At 32.2% G+C, this 16,647-nt stretch overlaps 1 protein-coding gene across 1 annotated transcript in view; it reads left to right on the top strand.

The window, feature by feature from the left end:
• The window catches only part of LOC139504319 (melanopsin-A-like), a 93,084-nt gene extending 76,650 nt beyond the window's left edge, over nucleotides 1-16,434 (top strand). Inside the window, exon 3 of the mRNA XM_071294387.1 lies at nucleotides 16,028-16,434. Coding sequence (XP_071150488.1) covers nucleotides 16,028-16,434 — 407 coding nt within the window. The remainder of the gene's footprint in view (nucleotides 1-16,027) is intronic.
• Nucleotides 16,435-16,647: the final 213 nt, after the last annotated feature.

The following is a 16,647-nucleotide window of genomic DNA, read 5'->3' as shown; positions in this document are numbered from 1 at the left end:
GAATTTTTACACCATTTGTTTATTTGAGTCGAAACAAGGTCTTTAGAAAACATGTGTTGAATGTATACCCATGCTTGAAATCGAAGAATAGAGTTCATCATTTTAACAATATTGAACAAACACGGATCACTACAGTAACTGTAAAAGACGAAACAACAAACGCTCATTCTTCCAAGAAAAGTTATGACGAAATACAAACAGTATTCTAATGAACAATGAAATTAACACATGTACATTGATTGAATATCAAGTTATCTTTTGTTTAACAAGCACAATTAAAACATTTTTATGAACATAATACAGATCGTTGATTTAAAGCGTATAATGGTGTAATTATTTAAGGCTAACGAAAACTTAAATGGTAGCTTTGATATTTTATTTAAACACAGCAATCTATAAAAAGATGGTGTATAATTGCAAATCAAACAACTAAGACCACAGAACACAGAAATATACAACTATAGGTCAACGTACGGCCTTCATCAATGAGCAAAGTATTCAAACAAGGAAAACTACAGTAAACGTTCACAACAAACCCTCATTATTCTTAGAAAAAAAACCTTGAAATTCAACTTTTAACGATCCTACTCTGACTTAGTCCTGATTGAATTGTTTACTGACTGATGACAATCTTCTCAAACTTTAGAGTCAATATAAAGAAGAAGATGTGGTATGAATGTCAATGATAACACTATCCATCAAAGTCACAATGTATAAACAGTTGTCAATTATATATTGAAGTTCAACACGGAGTCTTGGATCACACCGAACAGCAAGCTTTACAGGCCCACAAATGACTATGATAAAATAATTCTAAATATAAAATGCCACTATCTTATCTATATAAAAAACGAAAAACGAAAATGAACCATACCTAAAAACGACAACCATTGAACAACGACCAAGACTACATTTTATTACAATAATCACAGTACTAATCATCACGTAGTTTACGTTCAAAGCAAGAAGGGGGTCAAATAGCACTTCTGTTTGTACATGCTCTAAATCAAAATCAGAAATATTGTGCAGACAATTTGCTGTTAGGGGAATTTAACGAAAATTATGACATGATGAGAGAACAGGACTCCTCTGATCTTTCACATGATTTCTATTCTCAGTTGATGTTGATCGAGGAACGCCAAGATAAATTTATTGTACATGTAGAAAAATAAGTTTTATTTTATAAGTCTGTACGCTTCTTACTCTCTGATTTACTTGATCAGAGTTTACACTGAATCTTACGTTGGCATGGTATGTGTATAACTTGATCGCACTGTCCTAGTTTGAACCGCTCAAGCAATAATACTATAGCAGTGGAACAGAAAGCGAAAATATTCGAGTAACAAACAAGAAATTGGCATTCCTGTCGACCACGAGATGGTTGGTTATCGCACGATAACTTTATCAAAAGAACTATGAGGTAAAACACAGAAATTAGATGTTTTTTTTTCAATTTCAAACCACCGAATTTATAATTCCGGGTTTACTTATAGTTGACGGCCATGAAAGAACGTTTAAACGATAAGATCCACTTCATTAAGACTCCGGTGGATAATTTAATCCTCCGCAATTAAAAACAAGGGGTTAAAGATACCAGAGGGACAGTCGTACTCATAGATTGACAACTGACAATGCCATGGCCAAAAAATAAAAAGGCAAACAGACAAATAATAGTAAACAAGACACAACAAAGAAAACTAAAAACTAAGCAACAATTTCTTCTTATCTGTCTAGCACTGGTTTTCTTTTGGCTACAATCTGAAATTTTGGCGTCACGGCGAAAAAGGAAAACACATTTTGGACGGATATCAACAACGGGAAATCAATAAAATTGAGAATGGAAATACATTTCTGGTCCTCATAAGATCCTGTTTATAGGTATTGCTTCCTAATACAGTATGAATGTCCGATAGCAATTAAATATACACGACATTATGGAACTTATCCATTTAGAAATACAATTATGACTGGTTTTGCTAATGATTAAGATAATGTAACAATTGATTATAAAGGTCGGAATGATTTATATAACTTGAAAACAAGTAACAAAGACGAATGAGAAGACAAATTGTATATGGAAGTTTAAATACGTGAGAAATGAAAATAGCGTTAAGAGTACTTGAGACCCATAAATTAAAATATTGCTGCATTGAACATGTACGCATTGATGAACAATAAATAGTTGAAAATTAATAAATGGCTTATTTAAGTTAAGCGCATTCATTATGTTTACCCTGCCTATGAATGGACTGTCCCAGCAAAGTTGAATGAATGATTCTTTAGGTTAACGTGTGTGGAAACGTTATGAATTAAAATTCATTTGTAACTTGGTTGAGTATTGTCTTCATCGGTACTTATATCGATTTTTGTTCTATAAATTGAAGGCAACAGAATATGTTTAATAGTTGTGAAACTTAAAATTCTACAACATGAACAAAGTGTTGATACTTTAATGTCGGCAATACACATGTCATACTATCTCTGAAAGTGTATCATGAATTTCTATTAAACTCAATGAATGTGTACTGATTGATTCATAAGTCTGGCAAAACGTAGTTTACTTAATACCTCAAAACATCACATTTTGAAGAGAAGCATATACTAGTATCCGTTTCTACTCATCAATATTACAAGAGCTACAAAGTTGGTTCTTAGTACAAAAAAGGTCCTATGTGAACCTCGTATTAAGAGGTTCTGATAGATTTAGACTGAAACATATATCTGTTTAGGTTCTTCTCGTCTCCGATTAATTTACTGTTAACAAAGGTATGAAATATTCGAAATACTAAGGATTTTCTTATCCCAGGCATAGATAACCAAAGCCGTATTCGGTACAACATTTTGGAATTTATGGTTCTCAATGCTCTTCAACTTTATACTTGCTTGACTTTATTACTTTTTTTAACTGAGCGTCCCTTATGTAGACGAAACGCGCGTCCGGAGTATTACATTATAAGCCTTTGATAACTATTAGTGTCTGATCGTTGCAAGGACAGGTATTTCATTCGACAAAGTTGCTGGCTTAATGTTTTATCGATGGCCAAATGGTTGGTTAGGCAAATGCAGGTTTTCTAATTTGCGTAATATTCCTAACTTCGTGAGATTTTTTGTATTCAAAATCATAAGACAGATATTTTCGAAATCCTCCTCATTTAAAATCCTTAATTTACACCTACAAAACAGTTTTACTCAGTTCGTAAGCATAATTTAAACCAAAGTATCATCAATTTAAACAACACGTACATTATCTTGTACAAACTGAATTCCAAAAGCACATCTAGTGACGCGCAAAAAAAAGCAAGGGGTTCATACTTTCTTGCATAAAATTAATATCTTTTGGTAAAATGTTAATTTTTAGATTCATTCGTATTTATATGTTGTATTATACCAAGAATATATGCGTATACCGGGTTCAAGTTGTGTACTGAATATGTTTTTCTTTTCGACTACAATCATTTGACAATTGAATCAGCGGTGACGCTCAAATCAAAAGGTGAAAACGACAGCACCAGTTGCAGTCGTAGTTCGTCTAAAACATGATTATTACTATTAAAACATATAAAATTAAAAACAGTAAGAACAAATTTTACAAAGCCAACAAACATTTATATGAACTAATATTATATGTTTAGATGTCGTTTTGTCTTTTAACAGATTCTTTACTCGAACCCGGAAATGATGATTGAATATCCAATATTATCGGGAAAATAATAGATGTGTACTTCAAAACTTTGTGAAATGATTTGCTATTAGTATAATATAAAAAAAAACCAATGTGGAACTCGAGCTTCTAACCGTCCCGTTTTCGTCGTGTTTTGCAATGGAGTTTTTCTTAGCATATGATTTTTTGATGTCATCTTGATATCTTTCGCCTCTTATTCAAGTATATTTCACGACGGTTGCAACATGTGGAGCAGGATCTGCTTAACCCTCCGGGGCACCTAAGATCACGCCAATTTTTAAGTAGGGTTCGTGTTGCTTAGTCTTTGGTTTTCTATGTTGTGGTCTATTATTTGTCTGTTTTTCTTTTTCAATTTTAGCCATGGCGTTGTCAGTTCATTTTTGATCTATGAGTTTGACTATCTCTCTGGTATCTTTTGACCCTCTTTAAGACACTATATCTTGTATATGTATCGACTATATATTTATGCAAGTTTGAATATTTGTAAAAAATCTAAATCTTTAATATATCTGTCAAATGTTTATTGTACATAGATTATTTTCCGCGTTTTCTTTTTTTATTTCTTTTATATTTCATCCTTCTTTTCGTTATATAAATTGTAATAATAAAGATCTAGATTTATTTGTAAATCAAATATTAATGTGCCAGACACAAAATATGAATATTCCAGCTGCGTATTTTCTTCTTTTTTACCAATATATATTTAAACATTTGACCTCAGAATTTCAAAAGTTTTTTAAATATATGTACATGACAAAAAAAATAGGATGATCTTCATTCTCCTCTCTGATGTTGAAAAGAGAGTTAAAAAGGATAAGCAACCTGATTGGTATAATAGTGAAATTATATATTCTAGGAACATGAGGGATAAATATAATGCACTTGGATTGTGGAGTGAATATAGATTTTGGAGAAATAAAACTAAACAAATAATAGAGTAATTCTAAAAAAAGATGTGAAATGTGGTGTCCCCCAAGGATCTATACTAGGTTCTTTATTATTTGTCTTATTTATAAATTACCTTCCCCTTTGCATTCAAAATTGTAAAACAGACTTGTATGCTGATGATACTACTCTTCATAAATCCGGGGAAAGTATAGAAAATTTAAATGATGATGTTCAAGAAGATTTATGCAAGGTTGAAGAATGGTGCAAAATGAACAATATGTTCATCAATACCAAAAAAAACTAAATGTTTGGTTACTGGAACAAGTCAGAAGTTATAAACCCAATCTTTTCAACCAAATTTAGTAATAAATTCAGAAACACAACAAAATTCATCATGTGAGAAATTATTAGGTGTTAAAATTGACAGCACACTTAGCTGGAAAAATCAAATTGATCAAATTTGTGCTAGTATTTCATCAAGAATATACCTTCTTTCTTTAAATTTAAATTTAAGAAATCTTTAGATATTAATGCCAGGAAAGCATATTATAAACGGTATATTCTGCCTCTCATCGATTACTGCTGTATTGTGTAGGGGGAATGTAAAAATGAAGGGATAGTAAGAATATAAAAACTTCAAAAAAGAGCAGCTAGATTAATTCTTGATGCAGACCCATTATCCCCATCAGCCCCCTTATTTAAAGAACTTGGATGGATGAAAGTAGAAAAAAGTATCAAATACCACAAATATTTATTGCTATTTAAATGTATGCGGAAAGAAGCATCACAGTACCTATTTCAAAAGTTTCAACTTATATCTGTTAAAATAATCCTTATGCCTTAGGGGGTGTTACTCAAGGTAACTTGATAGTTTTAAAGTCAAAAACTGAACCGTTTAAAAAATCTTTTGCTTATTCTGGATCAGTTTTATGGAACTGACTACCATATGTAATGCGTAAAGTGCAAAATACTTATTCTATTAAACAAATTATAAAACAATACTTGAGACAGTCCCAATATTCAGTCTGAAATGATTGCAACTATTACTCTTAGAATGTATGATTTTAATGATTGGTATATTATATCTATTTACTACATGCAATCTGTAACTGTTTTATATCTTTTAATCATGGTACATGTACATTGAACTATTATGTCTATACAATTGTGTTTATATGTTGTATGTTTGCTTTTTTTCTTATTATTATTATTATTTTTTACTTGTATCATGTGTATTGTATACATGTATATGAGGGCCGCATGGAAGATTAGTAATTGTAACTAACTGTGTTTACCTTCTTTAAATAAAGATTTTTTTTATTATTATATTATTATTATTTACTAAAAGAAAAAGATTTAATACACATTAGCAGGATTTGTTTACCTTTCAAAAATATCTGAAATCACCCCAATGTTTTTGTGGGGTTCGTGTTAGCTCATTCTTTACTTTTCGATGCAGAGGTTTGTGTATTGCGTTGTTCGTGTTGTGACTTAGTTTCGATTAATGAGTTTAAGTGTCAACTTAGTATTTTTTGCTTCTCTTTTTGAGACGGCATTTGATGAACTTAACAAATCCCTAGGTTTCAACGAGAGTTGGGTGATCCATTTGTCAAATATTCAAAGGTTGGACAATGCAGGATTTCCATTTTCAATTGTAAGCAATTAGTATGTTGTAATTATAAAAACATTAAAATAAGGAAATGTTGTACGAATGCCAATAAGACAACCATACACAAACGTTCAATAAAGATGTAGGCAATTTTAAGCAACCGTACAGACTTATTCAAAGTTTGAAATGCAATTTCTGATGTACCTGATTCGAGCGTATCCAACTGACTACTCACCCAATTGAATACTCTGCCATGAAATGCATATATCAAAGACCATTTCAATCAATTATCTGTCACTTACGCTTCCCATTTTTCACTTTCATTGGAATTTTTAATATCAGGTTCACACAGACATATCTTTGAACATAGAGTGTGTTCTTTCTATAACGTGCTATTAAGATGGAAAAGAGTGTAACAATTAAGATAAATTAAGTAAAAAGTTTTGATTTTCCAAAACAAGAGATTTGTTTCCAGGTTAAATAGGTGAAATTCGTGTTGCGTTTTTTTAAATCAACTGTGAATTGTTGGTGAATTTCAATTTGTATCTTTGGTTGAGAGATATGAGGAATACTTCTTGCCTACAACCTACATGTTTTTAATGTATAACTATACTCTTTTTAACTGCTAGTACAAATAATGGTCTTTAGAAATAAATTTCAATTTTTGAAAAATATGGAGTGAGGCTCCTACCATCTTCTGAAGACTCAACAACAAAGTAAAATAAAAAAATACTGAACTCAGTTAAAAATTCAATCAGAAAGTACCTAATCAAATGTCTAGATGATATAATCGAACTGTGTTTTTATAATATTGATACACTTCAGTTTGTTTTCGATGTTTGCAAATAAAAAATTGAGATTTTTCAATGCTTTGCATTAGTATATCCTAATCTCAAATAAATACACGTTAATAACTAGTAACCAGATCTCCATTTGTACTAGAATGTGATTATTTGATGTTTAAGGTAATGAAAAAAGAAATACACCGAGGATACATATAACTTTCAGATACATTGTCTCATATATGTAACTGAAGATTCAAGATACTATCGAAACTAAAATGTGTGCATTATATCTTGATAGTTTCCTCTATATTTATACTTTTAAAAAGAGGTTATGACAAACGTGTTTCTTTTTTCTAAATTTCCAGTTTTCAACTTTTCACTTGAAATCACTAAAGCACACTCTGTTACATTATTTACAGTCAGTTCAAAAAGGCAAAATAAACTAAAATGAGCAAAATTTAAAAAAAGGGTACATTATTATCAGTAGCAGACTACTGGTCGACAAAACACTCCTCATGGATACGATTAAGCTTTAAATTATGCAATCATTTTTGTGCTTACACCCCACTTTTTGGATCTTTTTATAACATTTTCTCCAGTTAGTCAAGTTTTTATTCCTTATAGTCCATGTTAAGTTAAAGTTCTTAAGTTTTTTATGCTTATGTTCTCTTTGTGTCTTGTAAAATAAGTCAAAGAACTGCTTGATCCTTTTTGCATAGAGTGGCTTATATGCGTCCCATGTACTGATACATTACATTTTAAAGATAACGGATAATTGAAAAATTACAAATCATAAAAGAGGGACGAAAGATACCAAAGGGACAGTCAAACTCATTAATCTAAAACAAACTGACAACACCATGGCTAAAAATGAAAAAGACCAACAGCACACATGACACAACATAGAAAACTAAAGAATAAACAACACGAACCCCACCAAAAAACTAGGGGTGATCTCAGGTGCTCCGGAAGGGTAAGCAGATCCTGCTCCACATGTGGCACCCGTCGTGTTGCTTATGTGATAACAAATCCGGTAAAATTTGGTAAATAAGCTGTATAGTAACGATCTTAAAATACTTCATCAATATGTTACGACATTTATCTTTGCAGTCTTGTGTTTAAAAGTTAAATGATTTGTCGTCTGGAACATAATTGTACTGCTTTTGTGATATTTACGATTGAGGCATTTCGACTGTATGTTGATTAGAATGGCATAGTAGGAGACGTTAATCCTGTCGACGCATCGGTCTAGATGTTTCTGGAATACGTAGGATTCCTACGGTTGTTAATGTTGATTTTTGTTAGTCTTATTATTGTCATCAGTCTCTGAATCGGTATTGTCATCATCAGTGTTTGATGATTCATTTTAATTATGTTCATTGTTGTTGTCTGAAAAGGGCTCTCACATTCTGATTGTTTGTGTCCAATTTTTTTACATATATTACATGTCCAATCATTTGGACAATTGCTGATGAAGTGGCCTTTTTCGAAGCATTTTTTGCAAACTATGTCGTCTCTGTTTTAAGTTGGTTGACCTCTATGCAAGGTTGTTGCTCTGTAGTTTCCTATTGTTACTTGTCTAGGAAAAGAATGTTCCATGAGTTCACAATAGAATATTTGGTCTCCTGATAGGCAGTTTGTTATTAAGCCATCAACTCGTATGCGCTCCGTAAAGTATCTGTATATTTTACATCCTGCATTCTCTAAGAAATAGGTTATCTGACCATCGTCAGCCGAGCATGGGATGTCTTTTACTCGAATTTTTACGTGATCTGGCCACGGCGCCATAAATCTATTTGAGTAAAGTTTTTTTACTCAGCCTGAGAATTTTCTCAATTTTCTTATTCTCAGCAAAATACACCGCCATAAAAAAAATCTCAGGCCCCGGCGCCATAAAACTATTTGAGTAAAGTTTTTTTTAACTCAGCCTGAGAATTTTCTCATTTTTTTAATTCTCAGCAAAGTACACCGCCATAAAAAAATGCTTAGATATTTTTTTACTCAAGTTAAGAATATTCTTAAATATTTGAGTATAGCCAAAATCTTACTTAAGTATAAAAAAAATAATTTTCCATGTTGCTTTTGATGGTATTTTGATAAAGAACTAAATGTCAATAGGATTTTTACGGATTCCAAAGCGTATCAGGGACATAGTAAAGATAAATTTGGTCATTAAATTTTTTTCAAAGTCGAAATTTTGACATTTCAAATCTTAAAAGTTTACTTAAAATGAAATTGTATCCGAAAAATCATACACATCTTTACTCAGTTCAACACTTTTTGTTTGGTTAACGTCTTCTTTTTCCTACATTTTCTTTAGGATAAAATACTCAACATCAAATTTGTCTTCATTTTCTGTAGACACAAAACATGTTATAAACAGAAATGAAAGTGTTTTTTTTTTTTAAAACAATTCAATCTAATGACTACGAAAGTTATTTAAAGTGGCACTAGCTATGAGATATATGAAAAATCTAAAGTATGATTTTTTTTGTTCAATCATTTATGAAAGTGAAATAGTGAAATAAAAATTCACTTTTAGTACCTAAAATGGTTCAATTTTGTCAAATTAAGCTAATAAAAATTGATAATGAATTATTCACTTGCAAGTGAATAACTCGATCTCATTTGACCTGTATTCATGTGAACTCCAATTTAACCCCGTAGAAAGAGATAGAATAACGCATGCATAGTCCGTGTACGGTATTTTTAGGAGAAGAATGCCAACAATGAAAGTGAAACAAAGGTAAATAATTTAATTGACTGATTTGATCCTCAGATTTTTTTCTTATTTTTGAAAAAAAACGACGATAAACATAAATTTTTAATCTATAATACAAAATTTAGTAGACCTATAAAAATCCAGGTGCACGAGTTGCTTAATCTATTTATATCTATGTTTATGTTTACATCGCTTATATGGTCATAGAAGGTTACTTCGAAATTTAATTAGATGGCGTCATTGCTAAAATTCACACGAAACGAAGCTAAATCTTATTGAGACCATGACCTGTAAATTGTTTATTTTATACTTTTGATAGTTTGGAAAAATGTTTAACATTGTTATCAATAAAATATGAGAATTTGAATCAAATTGGTGAACATGAATTTGACAGCTAGTGGCCCTTTAATATAATCATGATCTCGAGAGCATCTAATATCTTTTAGAACCAATAAAACCCTTTGAGCAGAATCTGCTATTTATAGAAGTAAATGAATAAGTATGATTTTTTTGTCAAATGAGCATAAGTATTATATAAAATGCAATATAGTACAAATATTCCAAATATGGACGTAACATTTTCTTTGAACATGGACAAAATTACTGAGTAGCATACAACATAATTTAAGCTTTAGAAATCAAAAGATGTCTTATAATTCTGTGATAGCATATGAGAATTTAAAATTTAAGTTGATAACCCCATCTTTGTTAGTTGGTTGTAGCAAGAAGGTTATATCTCATATAACCTCCTTGGTTGTAGCATATTAATTTTACCGAATTCTAAAAGAGACCACAAAAAAACGAACAATTAAACAACTTCTCATTGTAGATACTCCTACACTTGTAGTATTGTGCACTATATATATATCCCGCTTTAATATCAGATCTTTATTTGAAATTTGAAAGATATACAAGGTGATTTTCAGAATAGAAAATATCCCCCCACCTTCCAAAAAAAGAAAGAAAGAAATTTGTAAAAAACAGATAAAGAAAAAGACTGAATAATGAGGTGCTAAACTTGATGTTCATTTACCAAATACATGTATATTACTCAAATATACCTAATGTCACCATATCTAAGTGTTTATTATCTCAGATATCCAAATTATTACGAAGTAAGTTAAATAATTTACCCCCTGTTTGGTTTTAAACAGATAGTAGTCAAAACTGATTAATGTATCATTTGTGCGGTAAAGTGAAAAAAGGGGGGGGGGGTTACTGGGTAGTGTCTTCATATATATATATGTCGTTGATACAGACAAACATCTATCATGTCAAAATCATGATACAGAAGGAAATTTCCATATGAACGATCAGAACACAAGAATTTTACAGAAAACATTTCTTACTGAATAGAGAAAAATAGCCAATAGAATTACAGAATACAGAAAAATAGAACATCCTCTCCACTCCCCTTTTTCCCTTATCAAGACCCTCATATATCAGTGTGACGGATTGTTTTGTTTTTTCTACTAAACAGTTTTTATTTTAGAAAAGAATATTTTTACAAGGTGTTGTTAATAAATGAAATGGACAATATAATATGCCATGCCTTCTCACACGAGTCGTTCTTACATTTTCTCTTCCTGACCAATATATGAAAAGTAATTTATTTGTGACTTTATACAGTATCCTGTGACTTTTTGTCCATTAACAGATGCTTGCACAAACTTTCCATTTACCGATGCTTACAAAATGCTACTTGTCATTTTATCTATCATAGATTATTTTTATCTTTTAAATTATTGTTAAAGAGATAAAACTGAGTTTTAGCGAAGTTTGGTATACTTTTTAGTTTCCAAACATCTATTTTATCGCTTACATCACTGAGGAAAAAAATCTCAGCAAAGACAAAAAATTCTCAGCTGAGATTATTCTCAACGTTAAGAATATTTTTATGGCGGATAAAAAAGTTCTCATTCTTAGCTGAGTAAAATAATTTATTCTGAGAATATTTTTTTACTCAGAAAAAAAAAACGTTTTATGGCGCCGCGGCCTGGGTTTACACTACCTTTAGTCTTTGTTTTTATAATTATCTATATATAAGATTTGGTCATCAACAAATCATTGTGACCTTAATTTTCTCAAATTCATCATGTCAAAAACTCGTACATCCTTCTTTGCTTGGCTTAAGCTTCTTAACCACAAGAATCTCACTAATGAATTGCATAAAAATTAAACAGTATGAGACTGCAGCAGAAGTAAGCGAGACTTGAACCCGTGTATTATCTTCTATTCGAGTTAAGACAGTCAAACTTTCAAAACATGAAATAGGAAAACCTCGGATATAAGAAAATAGCCAGTGAGTAGTTCGATAAAGGAAAATAAAGGTATATCAATCGTAAGGAGGCAAAAACAACCTGATTATAGAAATGCATTAGTCGATTTAGAACTGACAACATCATGTGAACAAACTACAACGACAGAATAAGCAACATTTCACAACACATTAAATAAAAATCGGAAATGCAACGGACATCAATCTTTAATTTAGACGGTGGTAAAACAATTAAATTATTATTATTCCTGATAACCGCTTTGTTTCTTAGAATTAAACATCAATGAGATATACATTTATTTAAATGGTTAACGATCTACTGTTAACGAAATGTTCACTTCACAGCTATTTTGTCAAGTTGTCCATCATATCAACCTTAATGGTAGAAAAAGGCATATACTTTAATTTCTATTTGGAAGTTATGAATTGGAACTAATAAAGCTAGACGATTAAAGATATACGACGCATGGTAATATGTACATTTTAAATATATAAGCATGACAGCTTTTTCACATCATGAGTAAAAGAACCCTCAAATTTAGAATAGAAATGGAATATATGTCAAAGAATCAACAACCCGACCAAACAACCCGACCAAAAAACTACTAAGTTTTGTTCTAGGCGTCAGATGTGGATAAATATTATTAGAATAACGGAAATGTTTGGTAAATTTTTTATCACATCTCCCCCTTTTTGTAAGAGCACGTAGCATGGTCCGCTCTGAATCACAATAGTCTTTTAACAAAAGACTTCTTGGTCCGACAAAAAACACTTTTTTTCTTCCTCATAAGAATAGTTGGTTCTGAAATAAAAATAATTACTTTGTATCTTTTTACTTTATTTATTTATCATTTCATTAAAAGTACATATTATGACAAATGCCGTTCAATTTCGTGCCAATGATTTTTCCTTTAGTACGAAGCCCTTTCAGTGCCACGAAAATACTAATATTTCAGTTGTGTGTGTGCTGATAGCACTGATCCAAGTTTTGTGACATGAAGCTCTGGTATGCCTACTTTCAAAACGGTTTGCACGACTCTCAAACTGGTTCGAAACTTTACACTCGTGTGCACCAGTTGAAAAGTCGCGCAACATTTGTGCAAAGCCATGAGCACCAGTTTTAAGTCAAGCGCACCAGTTTTTAAAGTCGTGCACACGAGTTTAAAAATATAGTGCGCACTAGTTTAAATGTCATGCACACGAGTTTAAAAGTCATGAGCTCAAGTTTGAATCTTATGCTCTAGAGTTTGAAGGGTTATGTGCACGAGTGAACAATTCGTGCGCAACAGTTTTTGTAAGCCGTGGGCATATTTTTTATTAATTCGTGCGAATCAGTTTTAAAATGTAGTGCTCTCTAGTTTAAAAGTCATGCGCTCAAGTTTAAATCTTTTAAAGTTTAAATTCTGGTGTTGAAAAGGTCGTGTGCACAAGTGAAAAAGACACACGCACGGGTTTCAAGATCGTGCGCATCAGATTGAACCTCGGCAAACGAACATATTTATATTTACATTGCATTTATGGGGCTCCGTACTTTCGTGACCTTATATGCAGATATACTTGATGAAACTATACGACAGTGCAAAGATATCCACAAAGCAAGAATAGAATTTTATGGCAAACTTATTTTTGTTATAAAATCCATTCTGTCATCTCAATCTTTTCTTTAAAAAGCTTTACAGGAATGTCTATATTTTCAAACAATGTTTAGATAAAATAAATGTGACAAATATATATAATGGGTTTTCTTTATTACAATTTCAAAAACAAAAAGCATCTTACCAGAAACACGGTCTTCCATGTTGACAATTTATGCCGGCAACACGTGGAACTAAAGTTAACTTTCTTTGAACGAAAAAACGGTGCACTCGATTGTTATTCCCGATCTCTGAAAACCATAAAAAAAAGAAGCTCGCATATACAATATATTTATTTTTCAAATATAAATTTACGGAAAAAATGGCAGACATGGCAGAGGCGGATTAAGAAGGAGTCTTGTATTATTTTAATTTTAGTTTCTTGTGTACAATTTGGAAATTAGTATGGCGTTCATTATCACTGGACTAGTATATATTTGTTTAGGGGCCAGCTGAAGGACGCCTCTGGGTGCGGGAATTTCTCGCTACATTGAAGACCTGTTGATGACCCTCTGTTGTTGTTTTTTATTTGGTCGGGTTGTTGTCTTTTTGACACATTCCCCATTTCCATTCTCAATTTTATAGTTATCGAAAAATTAAAAAAATGGTCTGGCCCTTTTCAAGAACAAACAAATGTAGCCGGCCCATTTTTTGAAATTTTGGATCCGCCTGGGGGATAAGAGGGCTTTCCATAATTTTGTTTAAATCGACAAATTTGCATGTATGCTTACATATTCGAAGGTTAATTTCTATAAATATGTTGTAGATAACAATGGATCCTGCTAGATAACAAATGTTTCTCGAGATTTATCCAGTTTTAAATCTTAACCCTCCTTATTCCGAGTTTGTACAACTACTTCAGATCATTCATTCAATTATTGGACCTCCCCCGGACCCTTTAATGTATCTTCGTCGTAGAATTAGGGGTGATGAATTAGAAGAATGGAGTGGAAGTTATGTATTTACTCAATTTTCTGAGCACAAATGTTCTATTTATCTTGCAACCGGTGAAACCCCTGAAACCTAATGGTATTTAAAATAGAAATGGAATATATGTCAAAGAATCAACAACCCGACCAAACAACCCGACCAAAAAACTACTAAGTTTTGTTCTAGGCGTCAGATGTGGATAAATATTATTAGAATAACGGAAATGTTTGGTAAATTTTTTATCACATCTCCCCCTTTTTGTAAGAGCACGTAGCATGGTCCGCTCTGAATCACAATAGTCTTTTAACAAAAGACTTCTTGGTCCGACAAAAAACACTTTTTTTCTTCCTCATAAGAATAGTTGGTTCTGAAATAAAAATAATTACTTTGTATCTTTTTACTTTATTTATTTATCATTTCATTAAAAGTACATATTATGACAAATGCCGTTCAATTTCGTGCCAATGATTTTTCCTTTAGTACGAAGCCCTTTCAGTGCCACGAAAATACTAATATTTCAGTTGTGTGTGTGCTGATAGCACTGATCCAAGTTTTGTGACATGAAGCTCTGGTATGCCTACTTTCAAAACGGTTTGCACGACTCTCAAACTGGTTCGAAACTTTACACTCGTGTGCACCAGTTGAAAAGTCGCGCAACATTTGTGCAAAGCCATGAGCACCAGTTTTAAGTCAAGCGCACCAGTTTTTAAAGTCGTGCACACGAGTTTAAAAATATAGTGCGCACTAGTTTAAATGTCATGCACACGAGTTTAAAAGTCATGAGCTCAAGTTTGAATCTTATGCTCTAGAGTTTGAAGGGTTATGTGCACGAGTGAACAATTCGTGCGCAACAGTTTTTGTAAGCCGTGGGCATATTTTTTTATTAATTCGTGCGAATCAGTTTTAAAATGTAGTGCTCTCTAGTTTAAAAGTCATGCGCTCAAGTTTAAATCTTTTAAAGTTTAAATTCTGGTGTTGAAAAGGTCGTGTGCACAAGTGAAAAATACCTAAATGGTATTTAAAAGTTTGTTTGTTACAGAATGATGTAATTTTCCGAAAAAAAAGGGAGTCAGATGGAATGTTGGTGAATTCATGATTTCGGTTTGCAGAACCTCAATGTAAAATTTACGTATATCAACTGTGTTTATGTTCTGCAGCTTGTCAAGTACTCAGTTTCACAATATACTGGTAGACCCCACACATTATCACAGAAGAATCGGGTCATGTTGTACATTATGTGGTTTCGGACGTATCCATCATACCATGCTCTCGCGTTGATTTGTAATGTTCGTGTTGCCACAGTTCAAGCAGAAATTAATGCGTGCATGCCAATATTTCAAAGAACCTTGGAGTCGTTCGTGCAGTGGCCGGCTTTGAACGAATGGAGAGGAAAACGAGGCATTTGGCCTAAACTCTCTGCTGCCGTAGGTGCAATCGGCGGCACTTCTGTAGATATATATACAGGCCACAAATTGAGCCGCAAGAACTATATTATTCAGGTCATCGTAACTATCACGCCATACATACTCAAGTGATAGTTGACAACGAGGGAAGCATTTGCTATGTTGAAAGTGGATATTTAGGCAACCAAAATGAGGCACAGCAGTATAGGATGATGAGACAAATTGGAGCCAATGCACCGCTAAATTTCCCAGAAGAATGTGTGCAGTTGGGAGATATAATCTATCCTAATCGGCATCCCGTATTTACGCCTTTAACGCGACAACAAATTACTACAAAACCAGATCACCAGAAACACAAGAGTAGAAAATTTAACAGAGTTATTGCAGAATATAGAGTTCTTGTTGAACATGCCATGGGTGACCTTAAAAATTATAAAGTGATGGGTACTTTGTGGAGGCACCTAAGACAAAAACCCAGACTGATTGTGGAGGCTTGTGCATGATTTGTTAACAGAAGACAAACCTTGTTTTAATAATTTAATCTTTGTGTAAAATCTTGTTAAATTGTTACTTGCAAATTTTTCTTGAAAAACTAATTATTTTCTATTTTGAGATGACCCCCTTCATTTTACCAGTCAGAGTCAGTGTTAACAGTCGGATCCGAGACTTCCGTAAATCTCTATGGAACAATGACTTGAAGACGAAATAAATCTATA

This window comes from Mytilus edulis, chromosome 14, assembly GCF_963676685.1.
Source record: "Mytilus edulis chromosome 14, xbMytEdul2.2, whole genome shotgun sequence".
Classification (NCBI taxonomy): domain Eukaryota; kingdom Metazoa; phylum Mollusca; class Bivalvia; order Mytilida; family Mytilidae; genus Mytilus; species Mytilus edulis.
The sequence above is the reverse complement of the archived record's forward strand: the minus strand, read 5'-3'. Positions and strand labels throughout refer to the sequence as shown.